The sequence below is a fragment of the Sebastes fasciatus genome, chromosome 10, assembly GCF_043250625.1.
Source record: "Sebastes fasciatus isolate fSebFas1 chromosome 10, fSebFas1.pri, whole genome shotgun sequence".
NCBI lineage: Eukaryota > Metazoa > Chordata > Actinopteri > Perciformes > Sebastidae > Sebastes > Sebastes fasciatus.
Window position 1 is genome coordinate 24,824,493 of NC_133804.1, and position 20,037 is coordinate 24,844,529.

Genomic DNA, 20,037 nt, shown 5'->3' on the forward strand with positions numbered 1-20,037 from the left:
TGCTTTCGTTTTCATTTGAGCTCATCTCTCTCTTTCTCTGTCTTCTCTCTCCTTAGTAGGAATCCTTTGGCTAGCATTGGAGTAGTGCTGTTGTGGTAGACCAACTATTTCTGTCTCTTCCCTTCCCTTCTTCTTTTCCTGTGGTGGATGTGTGTGTGCGTGTGTGTGTGCACACTTGTGTTGATCTGTTTGTGTGTGTGTATGTGCGTGTCTGTCGGGGCCATATCAATCTCTCATTGACTTCATGGTTGGGTGAGAGTGTGTGTGGGTGGGTATAAATGTGTGCATGAATATTTGTGTGCTGTGTGTATTTGTGCATGTGTTTGTGTTTGTGTGTGTGTTGGGGTCTTATCAGGTGTCAGTGCCGGTGTTGCCCCAGGCCAGGCGGGGCGACCGCTGGTCTTGGGACCCGGATGAGGAGCGAAAGCGTCAGGAAAGGTGGCAGCAAGAGCAGGAGCGCATGCTGCAGGTACACAGTATACCTCAAAAGGGTGAAGCATGGCGCATGAGTCTGCAAGGGTTAGGGGTTCACTTCCTTATGGAGCTTAGTGGGTGGAGCAAGGCACCAGCACTGTAAGCACTGTAGGATTAATAGACTTTTAGTTATAGATATCAATTTCTGAGTGTACAAACAAGTCCTAGGGAAAGAAATAAACCTGAGCCCATAGAGAAAAAGATGACTTTAGAAGAACAAGTGAAGCCTGTTAATTATGAGGCCTCGCACTCTCACAGTAGTGGATGAGATGCAGTAGTGGATAGGCTTGGGTGGTATCAAGGTATTACAGTATACCAGGTATTTAGACATTTTCAAAGATTTTCAATACTGTCAACGGTTGTGGAAGGAGAACTCAGAACCTTTACTTAAATAAAAGTAGTAATACCACAGTGTACAAATACTGTTACAAAAAGTCCTGAATTCAAAATCTTAATCGAGTACTAGTACAAAAGTGTTACAATCAAAATACACTTAAAGTATAGACTGTAAAAGTACTTATTATTATGCAGAATGCCCCATATCAGAATAGCATATATTAAATTGTTGTATTATAATTACAGTATTGATGCATTATTGTATACATCACATTAATGCATTGCATAATTGCAGCTGGTTATGGTGTGGCACATTTTAAATACTTCACTGCTGCTACTGCTACAATAATATATCATAATTTATTAGTTGATACGGATTATTAGTACGTAATATAAATCTGTAAAGTACCTAAAGCTGTCTGATAAATGTAGTGCAGTAAAAAGTACTGAGATGTAGTCGAGAAGAAGTGTAAAGTAGCATATAATGTAAGTAAAGTAAAGTACAAGCACTTAAAATTGTACTCAAGTACAGTACTTGAGTGCATTTACTTAGTTACATCAAATCACTAAACTGATACAGAGATGCTGTATTGAGGTGATGTGTTGTAGCTCACGGCATGCGCCACCAGAGGTCAGTCTCTATTGGTGGAACAGGCAGCTGAGCTGAGAAAGATGGCGACTGTGAGTTGTGGGGATAATGTTACAGGACTAGATATGGAATCATGAAGATATTGCCACATATAACTTTGAGATGACTTCTTGCAACTACAAAAGCAGTTTATTAGCCACATGACTTTATTCAACTGCCACCCACACATCATCTCCGTTCAGCCCACTGGTGTTATTCATTATTCTATGGGCCATAAGACTTGTCTAAGTAGGCAAATATTATACTAGACACACAGCATTGTAGGCTAGACAATGTCTTACGTGCACAAATTACTTCCATCACCAGCAGATCAGCTTTTACATTTTTTTGTTGTTGTTTTTTTATACATAAATTCTGTCATATACACCAAACAAATGTCAGGAAGGTATGAAAAACATAGATACCACCCAAGCCTAGTAATGGACAATCATACAGCTTAGATAATACATAGGAACATACATAGTAGCACAGAGACTCTATGGGCTTTCTGTTATAGACTATAATTAAAACTCAAGTCTCTTAATCAGCCTCAAGTTTTAAAATGCATCTCAATGGGCACAGCAAGTCACTAGCACAGCCCATGTGATTGAATTTGGGTCAAAGAGGCTTTAGGATGAAGCTAATTGCAGATGTTGTATTTAGCATGGTAGGCAGATTTTGATGACTTGATAACAAATAAGATTTTACGCATGAGTCAATGCATAAACCAGGGATTATGAATCAGTAAGTGTTGATTAGGTGAATAGTGGATAACAATATGTTTAGGTATAAAACTGGGCTAAGTTTGCTTATCACAGTTGAATATGAAAGTGACAAAGTGAAAGTTTTTGTTTAATTTGAAGGTTACATTATAACTGTTGCTTAAACAGCCTTTCAGTGTGAAGCAGGTCCTAACTAGATGCTGAAAACCTTTCACTTGTTCAACTAATTTAGCCCAGTTTTAACCCAAAGGGTTAGCCACAAACTGGGATACTTTACTGTTCCTTCTGTGAATCATGCAGTGGTACAGTAATCTCCAGTCTGCGCTCAGCTCAGAATCAGATGGATTTACCACATTTTCATTGCTCCTTGCAAAGCTTGCCTCCATGTTTGTTTTATATTGAGCATATCCTCCTCCACCAAAGGCACGCCCCAACCACTCCGATGCACACGTTGACCACTAGAGGGCGGCTTTGTGCAGTGGAAGAACCTCTGGTGTGGTTTTATCTGCTCACTGTCTCCATCTCATGCACACACACAGACAAGGACTTTGTCCAAGGTTGCTGCTGTTGCTGCTGCCCAAATCACCCTCTCTCTCCTCAACCAATCAGAGGTGCATCTCAGGTCCACATATTTTTAAACATTTGAAGGATTCATTGGTATCCATGATATAAACTGTACTCATGCTACAGTGTAATAATTGAAAAAAACAAGTGATGAGTACAGATTTCCCGTCTTTCCGGTTGACTGTTTGAGATGAGATGCGCTGAAATGGATGAATGTCTGGTGCATCAATGTGCTTGTCGCCTCCCCGGTTGATTCTGTGTCGTCTCTGTGCCTTGATCTTGATCTGTCATCTGTCCTGATTAAGTTGCTTTCTCTCTAAATCTTTCAATTTTGCCTTCTTTTGGGGTTCCTACACAAGTCTGAAAAGAGTGAAAAGTAGTCTCATGAGGTTTGTTCTCATCTAGAATAAGTATAATAAGTGTCTGGTTGCTATTATAGAAGCATACATGAAGGAAAAACTTAAATTGTGAAAACATTAAGGCAGTTTTTGAAATGAAAATTGTGTAGGAACCTCTGCATGCTCTACTTTTTGTCTGCAGTGCTTGTTTTTGGTCTCTTTTGTTTGCTTATCTCTAACATGCAAATATCAGATCTGAGCAAGTGTTTAGCCTTAACAGAGGAGTAGCAAGCCTTTACATTCATTTATGTCTCCAAGTCCATGCTTATATTTAAAGTACATACTGAGGGAAAACACACATGGACATTTTATAGACCAATCATTACAGCAGGATGTTTCAGTCCGTACTTGGATTATATTAAGCAGAATACACAAGGAGATAAATTGCATCATCGACTGAAGCCTTTTGAAAAGTCTCTGAAAACCCTTTTGATGCCGGATATGTCTTGCGCATCATCTCTGTTTTTCTTGCCAAAATATCCACTTGCAGACACTTTAGTCTTGGTCTTTTGAGGCTCTCTGTGCTGTATGTCATGTGTCTGTTGCCATGGTGACAGGAGAAGTACCGGCGCGAGCAGGAGAAGCTGAAGGAAGAGTGGGAGAAAGCACAGAGGGAGGTGGCAGAGGAGGAGAGGAAGTACCACGAGGAGGTGTGTGTGTGTGTGTGTGTGTGTGTGTGTGTGTGTGTGTGCGTGTGCGTGTGCATGGTTATGCTTGAGGGCACCTGTGATGTGTTTTCGGTTTAACTCACACTCAGAATATCTGAAATCAGGATAATTTCGGACTCAGTGATGAGAACACCAGTTAAATAAATATGTATTTTTAAATCAGAAAGAAAAGTGTACTTTATGACTCATAATCTTAACCCATGAAAAGCACTAAACGTGTTCTTGAAAACTCACCCAGCTCTCCCATCACAACAGGAGCGTAGGATATTGGAGGAAACTGTGGCACCTCTGACTCCCCGCTCCTCAGCCCTGCCGTCCCCCAGCCGAGGGGAGATCTCCTCCACATCGGAGCCCCAGGACACCATCGTCCGTTCGCTGGCCGACTGGGAACGCAAGCAGGAGCTGCTGGAGAGGCAGTCGGTGAATAGCTGATTGGCTGAATATAGACAGTTTGTTAGAAACATCAATTCGGGAGGGGACTCTGGGTGACAATTGGTTAGAGTGACTTGAGTTGGGTATAGTGTTCTTTGTTTGATTGGTTGTTAACTCAACTAACTGTTTCCTGTTTGTGATTGGACGGTACAGAGGGGGAGCACAGAGAGTGTCGAATGGAAACGGAGAGAAAACGACAGAACCAGTGACATCAGCACCGCTGACGACAGCATGAAAACAGGCAGAAGGTTAGCGAACTATCTTAATGTGGTAAATATTCATTTTAGACATTTTAGCTGACATTCTGAGCAACAGTGGCCTAAGATGAGGCCTTATGTGGCCTTGTTGTGCTGTGTTCACACTACGAGCGACAAATCAACAGGCTACGGGTCATTTTCAATGGAGTTTAATGGTCACCTGCAGATGTACAATAAAATAAATAATAATAAAATGTCAAATATGTTTTCATGTGATAAGTGACTTTGCTGCCTTTTCAGATATTTAGTGAAAATGGAGCTTCATGTGTCTCCTATACACTTTGCAAGTCATTGTATAGATTTGATTGTTGTGTGTCTGCAACTTTTATCTCGGCCCCTATTTAGTCAGGGTACCACCGAGGAAAAATACTGTAGATCACAGTGGAATCAGTCAAAATAAAAAAGTTAAAAGCATCATGTGACATGTGTAGGTAAGATAATCAACATGGTGTGTGTGTGATCCTCAGCTCGGTGAGTCAGATCAGCAGTCAGGCAGAGACACACAGTCTGCAGAACGGCCAAAAACTTCCTGCGATGCCGACCAAAACCTCGACTCCAGTGAAGAAACAAGAAGAGCCGTCAGCCGACAGCAACAAGCCCAGCCGGCCTGCAGGAGACAGGAGGTGTGTGAGTGTGTGTGAGAGAAGCCTTCAGTCCAAGTTCTTCGTAGCCTCATATTTTCAAATCCAGAGTTCAGTCCCGTTCGATTTTACATCCATTTGTCTCTTACGAGTTAGGAGCACACTGTTGCAATCAAACAGAATGTCCTTTAATGATTAGTGTGGGGTATAAGACATAATCAAGCACAGATCACAGCATCAGTATGTTCCTGTTATCACAACAATATCTTCAGTTAGTAATGTGATTTAAAAAGAAGGTTCAGTGTTGATATCTTGGCTGTGAGAAAACTTCCATTTCAAACATTGTTTTATTTCCTCATGTTACTTGTTTTGTTTAATGGAAGTCTTCTACGTGTCAAAACTCACACTTACCATTATATCACTGCTTATTTAAAAATAGACAGATAGATTGCATTCACATTTCATCCCGGCTGTAAATACATATTTCAAAAGACCAGAATATGAAGAGTCCTTCAGTTAACCTGTTTGACCAGCAGGGGGCATCTTTTACCTGTATTTTTCACCATAGTCTTCCTCCACATAAAGACACAGCAGTCTGTGACAAGAAAAGTGTTTTAAACATTCATTGGAATCAGCAACACATAATACTACATTTTTAAAGAATAAAGTAAGCCTAGGTTTCGTAGATTTTGTTTCTTCTGGCTAGATTTGGTTTGTGTCTGACTGTGGCAACCAATAGAGTCGCTGTAGCTGTGAGTCATCATCATGTTCCATGTTGCTGTCCATTTCCAGGAGTGCTCCCATTGATAATAACATGTGCCACAGCTCATCAAAACCCACCGCAGCATGTCCACCATCTCCAGACACACTGCCTCCAGCACCCAACAGGTACTGCATCTCAAACAGCCCACATGGAGGGAGAGAGGAGGAGGGGGTGGGGGGGAGTCATTTCTGCACCGTCATTTTCTGCTTTGCTGCCCACATATATCCACCCGTCTCATGACATGTACCACTGCAGCAAGGAGACTTGAATGCAGTGGGAATTACAATGCAATACATGGAAACTAGGACTGTGTATCGGCAAGAATCTGGTGATACAATATGTATCATGATACAGGGGTAATGATTCAATACTGTAAACAAGGCAATATATTTCAGGAAAACTGTCATAGTATAAAGAACACAACAGGAATAAACCATTTTAGATTAGGCAAAAATAACACATTTGTACTGCATGCAAAAACTGCATGGTTTTTGCCCCAAACTGCATGTGATTATCATAAAGTGGGCATGTCTGTAAAGGGGAGACTCGTGGGTACCCATAGAACCCATTTACATTCACATATCTTGAGGTCAGAGGTCAAGGGATCTCTGTAAAAATGGCCATGCCAGTTTTTCCTCGCCAATATTTAGCGTAACCTTGGAGCATTATTTAGCCTCCTTCGTGACAAGCTAGTATGACATGATTGGTACCAATGGATTCCTTTCTAGTTTCATATGATGCCAGTACCTTCACTCTGGCTTTAAAACCCACTGCAACCTTTCGAAAGATCAAATAGCAACCGGGCCTGACGGCAGGCTGTTGGATTTCTAAGAGGTTAATTAAAACTCAATACGGTGTTTTATACGGTATCGCGTTACTCGTGTGTGTCAGTATTTTCTTACACCCCCTAATGGAAACAGAGAAGTTTTTAGTTCATTTTATTGCGTACGTTTGTAAACATTACTGCAGATGTGCCAGAGTTTTCTAGAAATCCAACCGCTCACCTGCAGTCCCAGGTCATTAAAATACAATTATAATAACAAATGTTTGGAAGATAGCACAAAAAGGACACAAGAAGACATGTAGACAGACCCTGATGAACATTAATGAATGCAAAGACCTTGATCAATAGAAACAAAGACAGCAAAGATATAGACCGAGAAGCTAACATGCAATACAGCAACAGAAGGAGCATTGTAGGCGAGGGCTGGAATATACAGTTATATATACTTCACCACCACATTTCTTTCTATAACATAAATGTAATCCATCTATTTCTGTTCCACTGCAGTCCACTGCAAGGACAGTGGAGCTGCAGAGGATGCTCTCTGACCACAAGTTCAGGATCAGTCATTGTGTTCTTTGTAGAGGTGCTGCTACTTCAGGTTTTGAAGAGTCATTTTGGTTGTCAGCTTTTCTGTATCGGTTTTCCAGTACAAACATACACTGACAAATGAACTGTTTCTCTTTCATGTTCACTTTCAAAAGAGCTTAACTGGTATAATATAAAAGTAATCTGTATTTGACATCATCTTCAGTCCCTCCTAGTATCAGGGTTTTCTGTCTCTTTCTCTCCTGCAGGTCTGTCAGCGGGAAGAAGCTGTGCTCCAGCTGTGGGCAGGCGTTGGGGAAGGGGGCGGCAATGATCATAGAGACCCTCAGTCTTTTCTTCCACATTCAATGCTTTAAGGTATTTTATTAATTTAATCATCTTTTAGAAGTATGAATGCTACTACTGTACCTTGACAGCGGTGTTATGTGTTGTGTAAATATAATTAAAGCATAAGAAGGGGCAATGATCTGTATTTTTCTTATTATCAACAAATACCACAAAAAGACAAAAAACAACAACAATGAACTGATCCTACTAACTAACTCCTAATTAGGGATGCACAATTCATCAAAATGTTATTCAAATCGCAATATTTGTAAAATGTTAAATGTGTGTCAAAATACCATTTTAAATTAAATATTGTGGTGCTGCAGAGATGTCCTGGTCGACACATCATATTCTACAGGCTTAAGAAAACATCTTTGTTTGTACAGATTCCCGCAAAAACCACACCATAATAATTTTTAATATGTTTTTCAGTGAAAATGAGAATAATGATGTAAAAATGATAATTCCCTCTAATATCGCAAATTTTATCGCAATTGCAATATCAGTGAAAATAATCGCAATTGCATATTTTTTCAAAATCGTGCAGCCCTAATCCTAATTTATCCAAAGCTTATTCCTCTGTGCCATAGAGCTCCATTATTGTACAAAAAGTCTTAGATGAGCTACACTATTGTTCTGGATGACATGTTCCTTCATTACCATGAACATGGGCGCTTTTTGGAGTCTACATACACGAACATCGTTCATCCAAACATGTATTAATCCGCTGCTGAAAATAGACCCGGAGCAAATTATCTATTTATTCCTGTCTTTTATACATTTATAAAAAAATATATAAAAATTAAACTATTTTTTTTAAAGAATTACTGGTATATCTTAAGTATGGGCTTTGTGGCTGAGTGTCACAGACAGAGCAGGGAAGTCAGAAAGCATTACGAGACTAACAGATTGATGGTTTTGGTTAGTGCTGCCTCTTTTTGGTCGATTAGTCGACTAATTTGCCGTTTTGGTCTTAGTCGACTGAGATTTGTTTAGTTGATTAGTCATTTTTTATGCTTTTTTCTCTGCATATCTCTGGTAAACACAAGACTTAAAGTGGTGCTTTTGTGTGATTATTTGTGGAGAAACTCAATTTAACAGCTCTGTCAATTAACTCAACTAATTGAGTGTTAGTCGACTAAGAATTTCTTTGGGCGAGGACAGCTCTAGTTTAGGTCGTTTCATGGTGTTTGTTGATCAAACTAAAACTATAGAATAGCCTTATCCGTATCCTTTAAGATTCACCTGTAATAACAACTAATTCATGAATAATTCATATGAATAAAAATGCCCCCCTGTGTCTCTCTTTTCAGTGCGGGGTGTGTAAGGGACAGTTAGGCGACACGACTACGGGGACGGACGTCCGGATCAGAAACGGCCTCCTCAACTGCCACCAGTGCTACATCCGCTCCCGCTGTAAGTCCCTCCACCCTCCTCTCTCCCACACAACCTCTGTCCTGCATCTCTCTGTTTTCTCTTTGTCTGCTGTCTGTATAACAATGTTTCCATCCATCCATCAAAAACATAAATGAATTATGAACGTCAGGTTCTGTCAGCTGGTTCCAAGCAAATCAGCCACCATCAGAAAACACAACCAGCAGAAATAAATAGATAACTTCCCTGTTACATAATGCTCATAAAGAGAGAGTTTAATCATTCTCTCATATTATAAAAAGGGTGAAGTGTTGTTGTTTCTTATTGTTTGTTAATGTCGGCCGTCTTTCATATTTTCACTGATGAATAATTTCAATAATGTGATGGTGTCGTAGCACCAGCAGTAAATACGGTGCTCATAAAGCAGCTACAAAAACAGACAAAGGTTTGTTTGATTTATTGTTTTCAAACTAAACTTAACACTATTTTATGATAAAAAAAAATAAGGTGTATTTCAAAGGTTTCATTCGTTATTGCAGCCCCGCTGTGTGGCTGATAAGACGAGTGTATTTTAATATAAAACCGCGACCCGGTGCAGCTTTAATAAAGAAGTGTCAGACACAGTGAAGCCTGGCTGAATGGAGGGATGGATCTGAAGCTGCATCAGGTGGAAGAGCAGATATAGCAGCTGTGAGAGGATGACAGTAACTTTCCGTCCCTTTCACCTTGTCTGCACAAGAGCAAAAGTTCACTCTGAAAGACACAGCTCACGTTTACATAACCTCTCAGCAGCTGGTATCAATTGTGGATCAGAAAACCACAAAATCAAATCAGAGCCTCAATCAAAAGAGTCAAGTTATTATTAAGAGGTTTTTCTTTCATTGGAGCTGCATGTCCTTGACCTTTAAACCCCCCCCCGAAAACAATTGTGGTTTATAAAAATTGTGGGTTTCCTTCTCTTTCTTTTTTCTCCTTTCAAGCGGCCGGACAGCCAACCACATTGTGACGCTCAACAGACAAGCACAAGGTTCACGGAAGAAACCCCATCCCTGTTTTTAACCCGATTATCTGCAAATCATGTCCTTCACAGCGTGTCGGGATCTTTGCATCCTCTGCAGCTCAATAACCAATGAAGATTCATCACGGGGGCCAAACAGGGGATCTAGGGACAGTCAAAAAATATATATATATATTCTTCGTGTTTATGTCATCTGATACGTGAGTGAAATCTGGATTTGATTGGTCCACGTACCACCACAGACTCTGTTCCATCATGCAGCGAGTGAGAGAGAGAGAGAGAGAGATACTGTTCTGGGGTGGTGGCCATGTTGAAGATAAAACACAATAACATAAGCAGATGCTTCAAACACAGGTAGGCTATAATGTTTACGTCCTACACTGTCTGAGTGAACACAAAAAGAAAATCTGGTGTTCAAGTCTGTAGCTAAGTAGAATTCAAGTCCATATGATGGAAATGCAGTTTATCACTTAGTTACTGATCATTTTTGTCATTTTAGAAATATTTTCTTAATTTGGATAAAAATCCTAAAACAGGAGAGAAAACTTAATATGTCATCAGGCAGCTCAGATTGGATTTTTTTTAATTTCTCTAAACAGACTGGATCTGAAAAATATGAATAATTGTATGCCCCAGATTAAAACAAAAAGATATGCAGACACTGCATTTAGAAAGTGCAGTAAAGGACACTATAAACCTTCACAGTGACCCCCTAATGTCTCTTGTTCTGTGCTCCTGAATACAATTAGCTTCTAATATAAACACATATTATGGATGTAGTTTCATCTTTAGGGCAATAACACGACTTGTGAGCTGTTTTTGTGCTTCATGGGTCACAGCAGGTTGCTCCTCGGCCAGCCTGTCCGCTTGGAAAGTCGGGACTTTAATGTGCCTTAGGAAAACGCAAGGTGATGCAGGAAAACACACACCAGCCGTATGGTGATTTATTTCTCTTTTATTTTTTTTAATTTTTTATGGGTGTAGGGAGGGATTTGGCCAAATCGAAAACCCTTAAACTGCAGACAGACAGGCTGCAGCCCTCCCTTACATCACGCTTTACTTCACTTGCTTATTTTACATAAACAACGCCCTTAATTTCATATTCCCTCCTGTGATACCCTCAGTGATTTTGCAGTGATAAAAAACCAGTGCAAAGGAATACATTTGTTGTCTATTTGGAGAAATATATCCTGCAGGGGAGAACATTGATTTTAATTTTGAATGTTGTTTTATTCTAGAGAGATAGAGACTTCTGTATGCTATTAATTGAGGTAATTTTGATAATTGCTCAGTGGTAGGATTCATTTATAAAATTACAAAAAATCACATAAGAGCAGAGGTAATATGAACACTCGTACCAGCAGCAGTTGCACCTGTGCAATATTTGGTTGGATGAAAACTAAAGATCTGTGCCGCCAGCTGGACATTTTACTTACTTCTTTCTTTTTTTTTTTTGGACTTGTATGAGAAGAGCTCGGTTATATATTGTGGATGTAAAAACAAATGCACGTTTAAGCCTAAAACCAAATGATTTGCTGTATGAAAGCAAACTAGCAGCATCCTCCTCCTCCTGAACAGCGTCCTATAGCCAGGCTTCTCCTCCGGGTTCACCTCTCTCATCTACAGTATTTTAAGCTTCTGTTCCGGTTGTGTATTTTATTTTTTATCCTCATTTAGTTGCTGAATAAATCTCGGCTGAGTCTCTTCTAGCGGGATCTTTGAGACAGAGCTCCATAATATTCAGACGGTCTTCTTAACAGGATGGTTGGGGAATGAAACCTTCACGTCTGTTCTGTATTTATTGTAATATTCACCTGAACACTATCCGAAATATAGATTCATTTGATGTTTAAATGCAAACGGCATTTATAGCATACTGTATGTTTATAAATAAAATGTTATAAATTAAAACTGTGATTGTGTCTGTTATTTTTCCAATAATCCCACAAAAGATAATGCACGACCTAAAAGATGACTTAAGATACTATAATAATAATAATAATAATAATAATAATAATAATGTTTCTCGTGTTTGTTTGTTTATTGATTTATTTTGTTATTTAACCTTTATAGAATAGGTTTTATATACCTGGCAAAAAAACGTAGGTATATAATGTTGCAAAATCATACGACAAAATAATACTAAATTAGTCAACAGATGAAACAATAAGCTTAAAAAAAAGACCCATTTAAGAATATAGTTAATGCCAACGCATAGATTTTAAACTTAATTATATGCCACTGATGTCAGATTCATCAATTTGGGGTTGGTCTTAATTTAGGTGAAAGTCAGAATATGATCAGACTTCATAGAAATGACTGGTTGGATGTTGCATTCAGGTTATAACACACCTGAGCAGGTGTTACATCGAATTATGTGACCATATTAGCAATTTCTGCTGTGTTATTATGTTGCAAAAAGATGTATTTATAATATTTTCTGGTAGCTGTTACCAAAAGATGTGACCCAGGAGATCAAGATAATGTCACATATTTTAAGCAGAATTTTAGTTTTAGTTCAGGTAGGTCTGTAGAGAAGTAAGACCTCACCTGTCGGTGTTTAGTCACAAAATCTGACAAGTCACAGATTTTTGTGCAACACCCGAGTAAAAATATCCACCTATAAGAAAGTCAATCAGTCCAATGTTGAGCTTTAATTTGCTTTAAAATGATGATCTGTATGTCTGTCTATTACCTATTTCTTCTATGTAAAAATGTCTCTGTGCATCTTATTTTGTCACATTATTTATAGACAAATATTATAATTAATATATAATATTTTTTTAAATATTTAAAAATACCTGTGTATTGGTATGACAGCTATATCACACCAATACGCAGGTATTTTAATTTTTTTTATTTTTTTTAAGTTTAGATGACATGGTTTCCATCTTTTTCTCCAGTGTACTGACATTTTCTGGGCATCATTGGAGCGGTTTTTCAAATTCTGTCGGATTTCAGAAGAGCCACACTTGATTCTGGATATTTGCATTGAAACTGTGTGTAATTATGTAAATATAAAGGCGAATATTTCACCATTTTTTAGGAAAGACTTGATGAGTTGTGAAGCGGTGCGGAGCTGTCCGTGGTGCTGAAATCTCCAGTCTGTCGAACGATGATGACCTATAACAACTTTTTTTTTGCATTCACGACTAAAAAGCTTGTTTTAGGATTATATAACTGAAGAATATGTAATCCCGTAATATAATAACTAATAACTTCCCCTTATTTGTCCAAAGAAAACATGACAAAAGCAACTTGGACTATTATTGTTTTTTTATCATCAACAACCATTTCAATGGTACACCTGGAAAACTATGTGCACATGTAGAAATATTTCCTTCTTAAATATAAGCATTCATTACCTACATATAAATAACTTTCAGATCCTGGACAAAACAATGTTACATAATGCTCACAAAATGGAAAAAAAGAAATCATTGTAAAAAAAAAATCAGACAAAGAGACAACATGCAAATTATATAGAAATAAATACAATGTTTGCATCCATTCCCCTTTTTTTTTTTTTTTTACCCAAAATAAATTCTTCCGAGGGAATTTTGTAAAACATCCAAAAAAGACTTGTATGATCGCTCTACGAGGGAGTATGGCCTATGGTTCAACTATAGGAGACAATAATACATATTAACACTATACAGTTTTGAGCCACAAAAACACTGCCGTAGAAAGACACACACAAAACACACAGATTTTTCCTGTCAGAGGTGAACATTGCAGTAGTTTGTGCCTTTTTTTTTTTTCTCTCGAGGAAATAATTGTGTTTATATTGATAATTTAAAGAAACTAAACTCTCAGCAGCCCTGGAAAACAAAGACACAGGGTTCTTCCAAAACAGCAGGTTGTGTCTGCAGAGATCAGAAAAGCCCATTTGTTGTGTCAGACTGTGAGATTAGTGAGAGAGCATCCTCAGTCATGGGTATTAAACGTCTCTCTACCAAACAAAGCAGCTGTTGAACTCTGACATACAGTATAATGGGACTTAACGAAGCTCCTTTTGCGCACTGATGGCACGACAGACGTCTGTGTTTCAGAAATATTGTTCATCTTAAACAAGTCACTTCATCCAGTAGTCAGTCTTGAAAATGTGTCGTTTTGTTTCTTATAGAACATTTTTGCTTTGGGATGTCTTGTTCTGAATTTACGCATGGAAATGTCATTTTGTTGATATTAGAACAGTAATAATGACATTTTCAGGATTTCAGTCTTCAGTCTTTCACCCATCTTTGCGCTCGTTTTATAACAAAAACAAAAACGATGTTATTATCAGACATGACTTTGTCAAGATGGATTCTTTTCACAGCAAAAAAAAGGTGTCAACTGACCACAAGAAGATGACAACTCTGTAGAAGATGACAACTCTCTTATGGGGCAAAAACATCAAAACCATTCACTTTTTACGCAAGGTGACTTCACCTCAGATGCAGATGTTTCATCTGTTCAAAATAAGAAGATTTAAACATAAAAAACGAACCCAAACGACAAAATTGGTCTTTACATCTGTTAAAATGAACATGTTTCAATGCAGAAGACCAGAGTCCTGAAACAATGCAGAATAATTGGGGCCATATATGGTGCAAAGACATCAAAAACAACATGACAACTAAAATAACAGAGTTGTCATCTTCTTTTTTTAAACTGCTTTTTTTATTGTCCTTAAGTTTGTCTCTGGGGCAATGTGTCGTTTGTTTCTTATAGGAAATGTTTGCTTTGGGAATGTGTTGTTCTGAATTTACGCATGAAGTGTCATTTTGTTGATATTAGAACAGTAATAATGATATCTGCCTTTTTTCAGGATTTCAGTCTTTAGACAGGAAAACATTTCACCCATCTTGAGCTCGTTTTAACAAAACAAAAACGATGTTATCAGACATGACTTTGTCAAGATGGATTATTTTCACAGTAAAAAAGAAAAAGTGTCAACTGACCACAAGAAACTGCGCAAGGCATAATAAAAAATAAAATAACAGAGTTGTCATCTTCTTTTTAAACTGCTTTTTTATTGTCCTTAAGTTTGCTTTTCAGTCTCTTCTTCCCTTTCTGCTTCTGTTGGAGCTTCATTAGAACATGCTGGTCTTTACTAATGTAGCTTTGGCTCCGTTCTGTCTTTGCAAAGACGACAGTACGCTGGCGAACGGTCCACCCAATGAGTCCGGGATGGAGGTGATGGTGCCCGGGTTGGTGGCCCAGCCTTGGCTCGCTGCTGTCACTCCCACCATGCCGGAGGACACGGAGCTCTTCACCTGGTCCACCTGGTTGTTCCCGGAGGTGTTCACCTGGCCTCCGGTGGGGCTCGGTCCTCCGCAGTTGTTGTTGTTGTTGTTGTTGGAGGTGGAGATCGGGTTGAGTCCCGGTCCTCCTGTGCTGTCCGGGTCGGTAGATTTGTTGTCTTTGTTGTCTTCGTCTCTTGGGTCTGATTTCTTCCCGGAGTTGTTCTTTGCAGCCGCTGCGGCCGCTGCAGCTGCGCGCTCCTGCTTGCGAAACTTGGCGCGTCGGTTTTGGAACCACACCTGGAAACAAAAAAATGAGAGAAAGGGTGGAAAAGTTAAACCACACTGTAAAAAAAAAAAAAAGGTGTAAAATAACGGAAATTTTCCGGCAGCAGGGGCGCCAGAAAATGTCTGTTAAAAAACGGAAAAATACTGTCTGATAATTAACATAAATAAAACCCAGTAATTATCTTTATATTACTGTAATTTTATAAGAAATATTTTACTTTTAACATATAGAGTAATACACCGTAAAGCTAAGACAATTTACATATAAATCACAAATGAAACATGTAATTTTACGTTGCAAAAGCTAACTAACTAACTAATTAACTCTCAGAAGTTTTGCAAAAAAATCTGTATTTTTACAAGAAATATTTTTAGAATTCCATGAAATCCTTTTCTTCTAACATAAATTAATTGTTAAAATACCGTCATAAACCTCTAAAAAACTGAATAATTATCTTTTAATGATCAAGAAAAGCTTAAATACAGATAATTAAATACATAAATAAAAATGTAAACATTTCTTGAAAAAAACTAAAAAAAAACGTGTTTTTTTTACAGTGCACCATGAAGGGGTCACTGCTCATCTAAATCTATTTATTATTGCTCACTCTCAGTTTTCAAAAACGGTGTGACAAAACAAAGCTCCAAAGCACACACTGTGAAGAATTTCCCAGTAAAATAACAATAATGAACTGGCAGCAGGGTTGCCTTTATGTTACTGTAAAATTAACATTATTATACTGTCGCTGTCTTTTGTATTAACAGTAAAGCACTGTTTTTTAGCCATTACAGGTTAATACTGTTGAAATCCTGCTGTAAATTAACAGCAATTGTTTACAGTGTGGTGATATTTACCATCATATGGCATTTACAATAGATGACTTTGTTCATTGCTAAATGTCCCCTCTGGTGATCTAAGGAAATAGACAGCCCCAGATTCTACACGAGGAAAAAAGGTAAATATGATATTCTCAGGCTCTTCTGTGTGTGATATGTCCCTGTTATCTCCCATTAACTCTTCTAGTTGTTTTCCAGATGCTGCAGCAGCCTGCTCCTGAACTCACTGTTAAGCATTTCCCAGTAAAATAACAGTAAAGAGCTGGCAGCAGGGTTGCCTTTATGTTACTGTAAAATTAACATTATTATACTGTTGCTGAAATTTACAGCTTTGTACTGTTAATGAAAAATACAGGTTTGTTTTAATTAATTTCACAGTATTTTACAGTTAATTTACTGTTTAAAGATACATTATATAGCTGTTTTTCCACCTTTCTTTTACATTATCTTACTGATTTGTTTTAATGCACTATTTAGGTTGTATTTTTTACATACATTTTAATAAACATTGTTTTTTTGCCTAGATGAATAGACTTAGCAGGTAACAGACATAGGAATAGTCACACTAAATACAATTAAAGGCACTTGTTAGGAAAAAGGCTATAATAGACTTGTTGACACTTTTCCCAAAATGTCTGTCTATAGCTGGCTACAAGCACAGAATACAAACCAGAACAACATGTGAGAGAAGAACAGAGCTAATTCACTGATTTTACAATCATGTACAATGTACAAGCCTCACATGTGCAGATCAGGTCCCAGAATTCAAAATATACTGCACGAAGCTGCATTAATACTGTTGAAATCCTGCTGTATATTAACAGCAATTGTTTACAGTGCAGTGGAGGTGAATTAACCCTAAACCAAGTGTCCTCATAAATGTCCTTAAGTGTCCCTAAAGACAAAACACCATCTTTAAATGTTTATTTAATATATTTCCAGCCTTCTTTAATTAAAATGAAGAAATATGATCAATACTGTGAAGGATAACATCATATCAAAAGAAAAAAAAAGATCTATAATCCAATATGATAACATTTATTAGGTTGTGTGTCAGAAGTTTATAATATCCAGCGTACAAAATGATGCTGCAGCCACGTGTGATAAAAAAAAATACTGATATGGAGCATCACAGGATTATTATAGGAATATTATAGTGAGACCATCAGCACACAGATCAATCACTGAGACACGACCAGTAGTGAACAAATGCATTAATGCATGAGTTAATGCCAGCAGTTGGAGCTACTGTCAAAGTAGTAAACCACTTATTTCACTGAAAATCTCTTAAAAGTAAGTTATTATAGATGCAATGTGTTAAAATGTTTCTTATTTGCGTCATAAATCCACCCGTGCGTAATTGTGTGTAATCGTGCGTAATTGGAGCATTGTTGGCGTCTGTTGGAGAGCTTTCTACCTGCACTCTGGCTTCAGTCAGATCGTGATTTATTTCACTAAAATCTATTAAAAGTAAGTTATTAGAGATGCAATGTGTTAAAATTAACTCTAAACCAAGTGTGCTGATAAATGTCCCAAAGTGTCCCTAAAGACCATCTTTTATGTAGCGCATTAATGCATGAGTGTTTTAGTTAGTGCCAGCAGTTGGAGCTACTGTCAAAGCAGTAAATCATTTATTTCACTAAAAATCTTATTAAAAGTAAGTTATTAGAGATGCAATGTGTTGAAATGTTTCTTATTTACATCATAAATCCACTCGTGCGTAATCGTGCGTAATGGGAGCATTGTTGGCTTCTGTTGTGGAGAGCTTTGTACCTGCACTCTGGCTTCAGTCAGATCGATCTTGAGAGCCAGCTCCTCTCGGGTGTAGATGTCCGGATAGTGCGTCTCTGCAAAGACCCGCTCCAGCTCCTTCAGCTGCGCGCTGGTGAACGTGGTCCGGATGCGTCTCTGCTTCCTCTTCTCGTTCAGTCCTCCGTGATCCGTGAACAGTTTGTAGGGAACTGTAAAACAAAATAAATAAAAGAAAATGTCACCGTTATAGACGTGCAGCAGTGGTCTCATCTGTGCAGTATGAGAGAGTGTGTAGTTGTGATGTTAATGTCAAATGGAAGTAAATTCGATATTTTGTATAAAATCCAGTTATGGTGCAGCTTTCAATCGCATTACTCCTTTGATTACCTGTGAATTAGTTGTGAATTGATAACGTTTGCTGACCTGTGATGCGGTTAATTGTGATGATAAACTAATTGTTGCTCCTCCAGATTGAGGCTTGAAAACTTGTCATATAATGTTCCCATCCTGCCTCCTCTTCTTGTTGCTATACTGTAAACTCCAATTCAGTGTCAATAATGAGCTTTACTCTTTGCTTATCTAATTATTTTCGAAAGCTTTATGTCTCATCGCAAAAGTAAATAAATTATGCCTATCATTTTGGCAGCTTAAAAGATAATTCTGTTGGCGGTTTTTGGTTGGGGTGTGACTGGGATAGTATAACCCCACCATAACTGAATTACCTCTTGCAATGCAATCGCTTCTAACGTGATAAATTCTTTCATTTGTGTAAGCAAATTTCGTTTGGTAAATACTAAACACATTTCCATTTTCAAAATGCAATCAAGGGCTGTCCTATAATACTGCCTGGTTGTTGAGGCTGCTTACCTGCTGCGTACGGGCTGCTCTGGTGGTCCCGCAGAGTCCCCAGGCTGCAGGACCCGGGTGTGAGGGACGGACAGCCGGAGGTGGCTCCGAAAGTGGTCCTGATGGGATTGTACTGAAACCCACTGGCTTGACTGCACGAGCTGAAGTCCGCATAGGCCGATGCCAAGCTCGTGGTGTCCATCCCGGCCATACATGACTCGTAGGCAGAGGAATTTAGGTAAGAATACTCCATTTTATACATTTGAGAAGATCTCTGTGGAAGTTAGAAAGCTGCAAAAAAAAAAGACAAAAAAAACTATACACCCCCCCAAAAAAATTGGGTTTAGAAAGTAAAAAAAAAAAAAGAGGTTTGAGTTTTGGGAGAAAAAGATGACTTTGTTTGGGTTTGAACTGGTTTTTTAAAAGAAGGCTGGACGGTGACTAGATGTTCACTGCTCAGCGCCTGCTCCAAAACTGGCCTCCTTTATAGGAACCTAGCCCTGTTTTATGAAAAGCCCCCTAAGAGGAGCCGCCTAGCCTCGAGGTCTCTAGAGCATATAGTCCTCATAATAAACTTGGCTCTTTCCTGCTTGGACAATAGCAAAGCGTTTGGTCTTATTGCTAGCGCTTTTTTACATGACAATAACTCATCAGTCTATTGGGCTGGCACTGGGGGGACCGGGCTGTCCAACCTCCCTATCATTGATCCCCTGCATCTCTAATTAGGATTTAATACCACGCCATTACGCACCATCCTCCACCTCCTCCACCTCCTCCCTCCACCCATCCTCCACTCCTCTCCTCTCCTCTCCAACCACCATCTTGCCCTTTAATTCAATCACACCACTTGGAAATAATGAAAGTTGGGTGACGATTCTCCCTGATCCAATTTTCTCCAAGCTTTTAAGCCTTTTAAGCGACCAGTATATACCTTGGGCAGGATTTCACATAGTATTCCCTCTCTGCCTCTCTTCTCTCTTCTCTCTGCCCGTCTGCTCCAGACTGTTTGCTCTGTTTCTGACTGGTTTTCTGCATTGAGACATGTTCATTTTAACAATTTTGTGTTTTGGGTTTGACGATTTTTTTTATGTTTAAATCTCCTTATTTTGGACAGATAAACATCTGCAACTGAGGTGAAGTCACCTGTGTAAAAAGAGAATGGTTTTGATGTTTTTGCATCATGTATGGCCCCAATTATTCTGCTTTGTTTC

General features: G+C 38.6%; 3 protein-coding genes across 18 annotated transcripts in view; 1 reads left to right on the forward strand and 2 right to left on the reverse strand.

Annotated features, from left to right (window-relative positions):
- The window catches only part of LOC141775594 (LIM and calponin homology domains-containing protein 1-like), a 94,493-nt gene extending 82,707 nt beyond the window's left edge, over positions 1-11,786 (forward strand). For 10 of the 16 annotated variants that reach the window (XM_074649093.1, XM_074649091.1, XM_074649096.1 and 7 more), the window contains 9 exons: positions 356-469; positions 3,680-3,772; positions 4,046-4,210; positions 4,376-4,470; positions 4,947-5,102; positions 5,853-5,948; positions 7,405-7,513; positions 8,797-8,899; positions 9,838-11,786. In XM_074649093.1, the coding sequence (XP_074505194.1) occupies positions 356-469; positions 3,680-3,772; positions 4,046-4,210; positions 4,376-4,470; positions 4,947-5,102; positions 5,853-5,948; positions 7,405-7,513; positions 8,797-8,899; positions 9,838-9,863 (957 nt within the window). In that variant the 3' untranslated portion in view covers positions 9,864-11,786. The remainder of the gene's footprint in view (positions 1-355; positions 470-3,679; positions 3,773-4,045; positions 4,211-4,375; positions 4,471-4,946; positions 5,103-5,852; positions 5,949-7,404; positions 7,514-8,796; positions 8,900-9,837) is intronic. The other 6 variants (XM_074649098.1, XM_074649099.1, XM_074649100.1 and 3 more) reach the window with 2 other exon arrangements.
- The window catches only part of fgfbp1a (fibroblast growth factor binding protein 1a), a 303,976-nt gene that overhangs the window by 174,592 nt on the left and 109,347 nt on the right, over positions 1-20,037 (reverse strand). The gene's annotated exons all lie outside the window — the stretch shown is intronic.
- Positions 13,137-19,285, reverse strand: phox2bb (paired like homeobox 2Bb). The gene is made up of 3 exons (XM_074649111.1): positions 18,848-19,285; positions 18,002-18,189; positions 13,137-15,403 (listed from the first exon to the last, which is right to left on the reverse strand). Exons 1-3 carry the CDS (start codon positions 19,086-19,088, stop codon positions 14,954-14,956), a joined length of 879 nt encoding a protein of 292 aa, XP_074505212.1. The 5' UTR covers positions 19,089-19,285; the 3' UTR covers positions 13,137-14,953.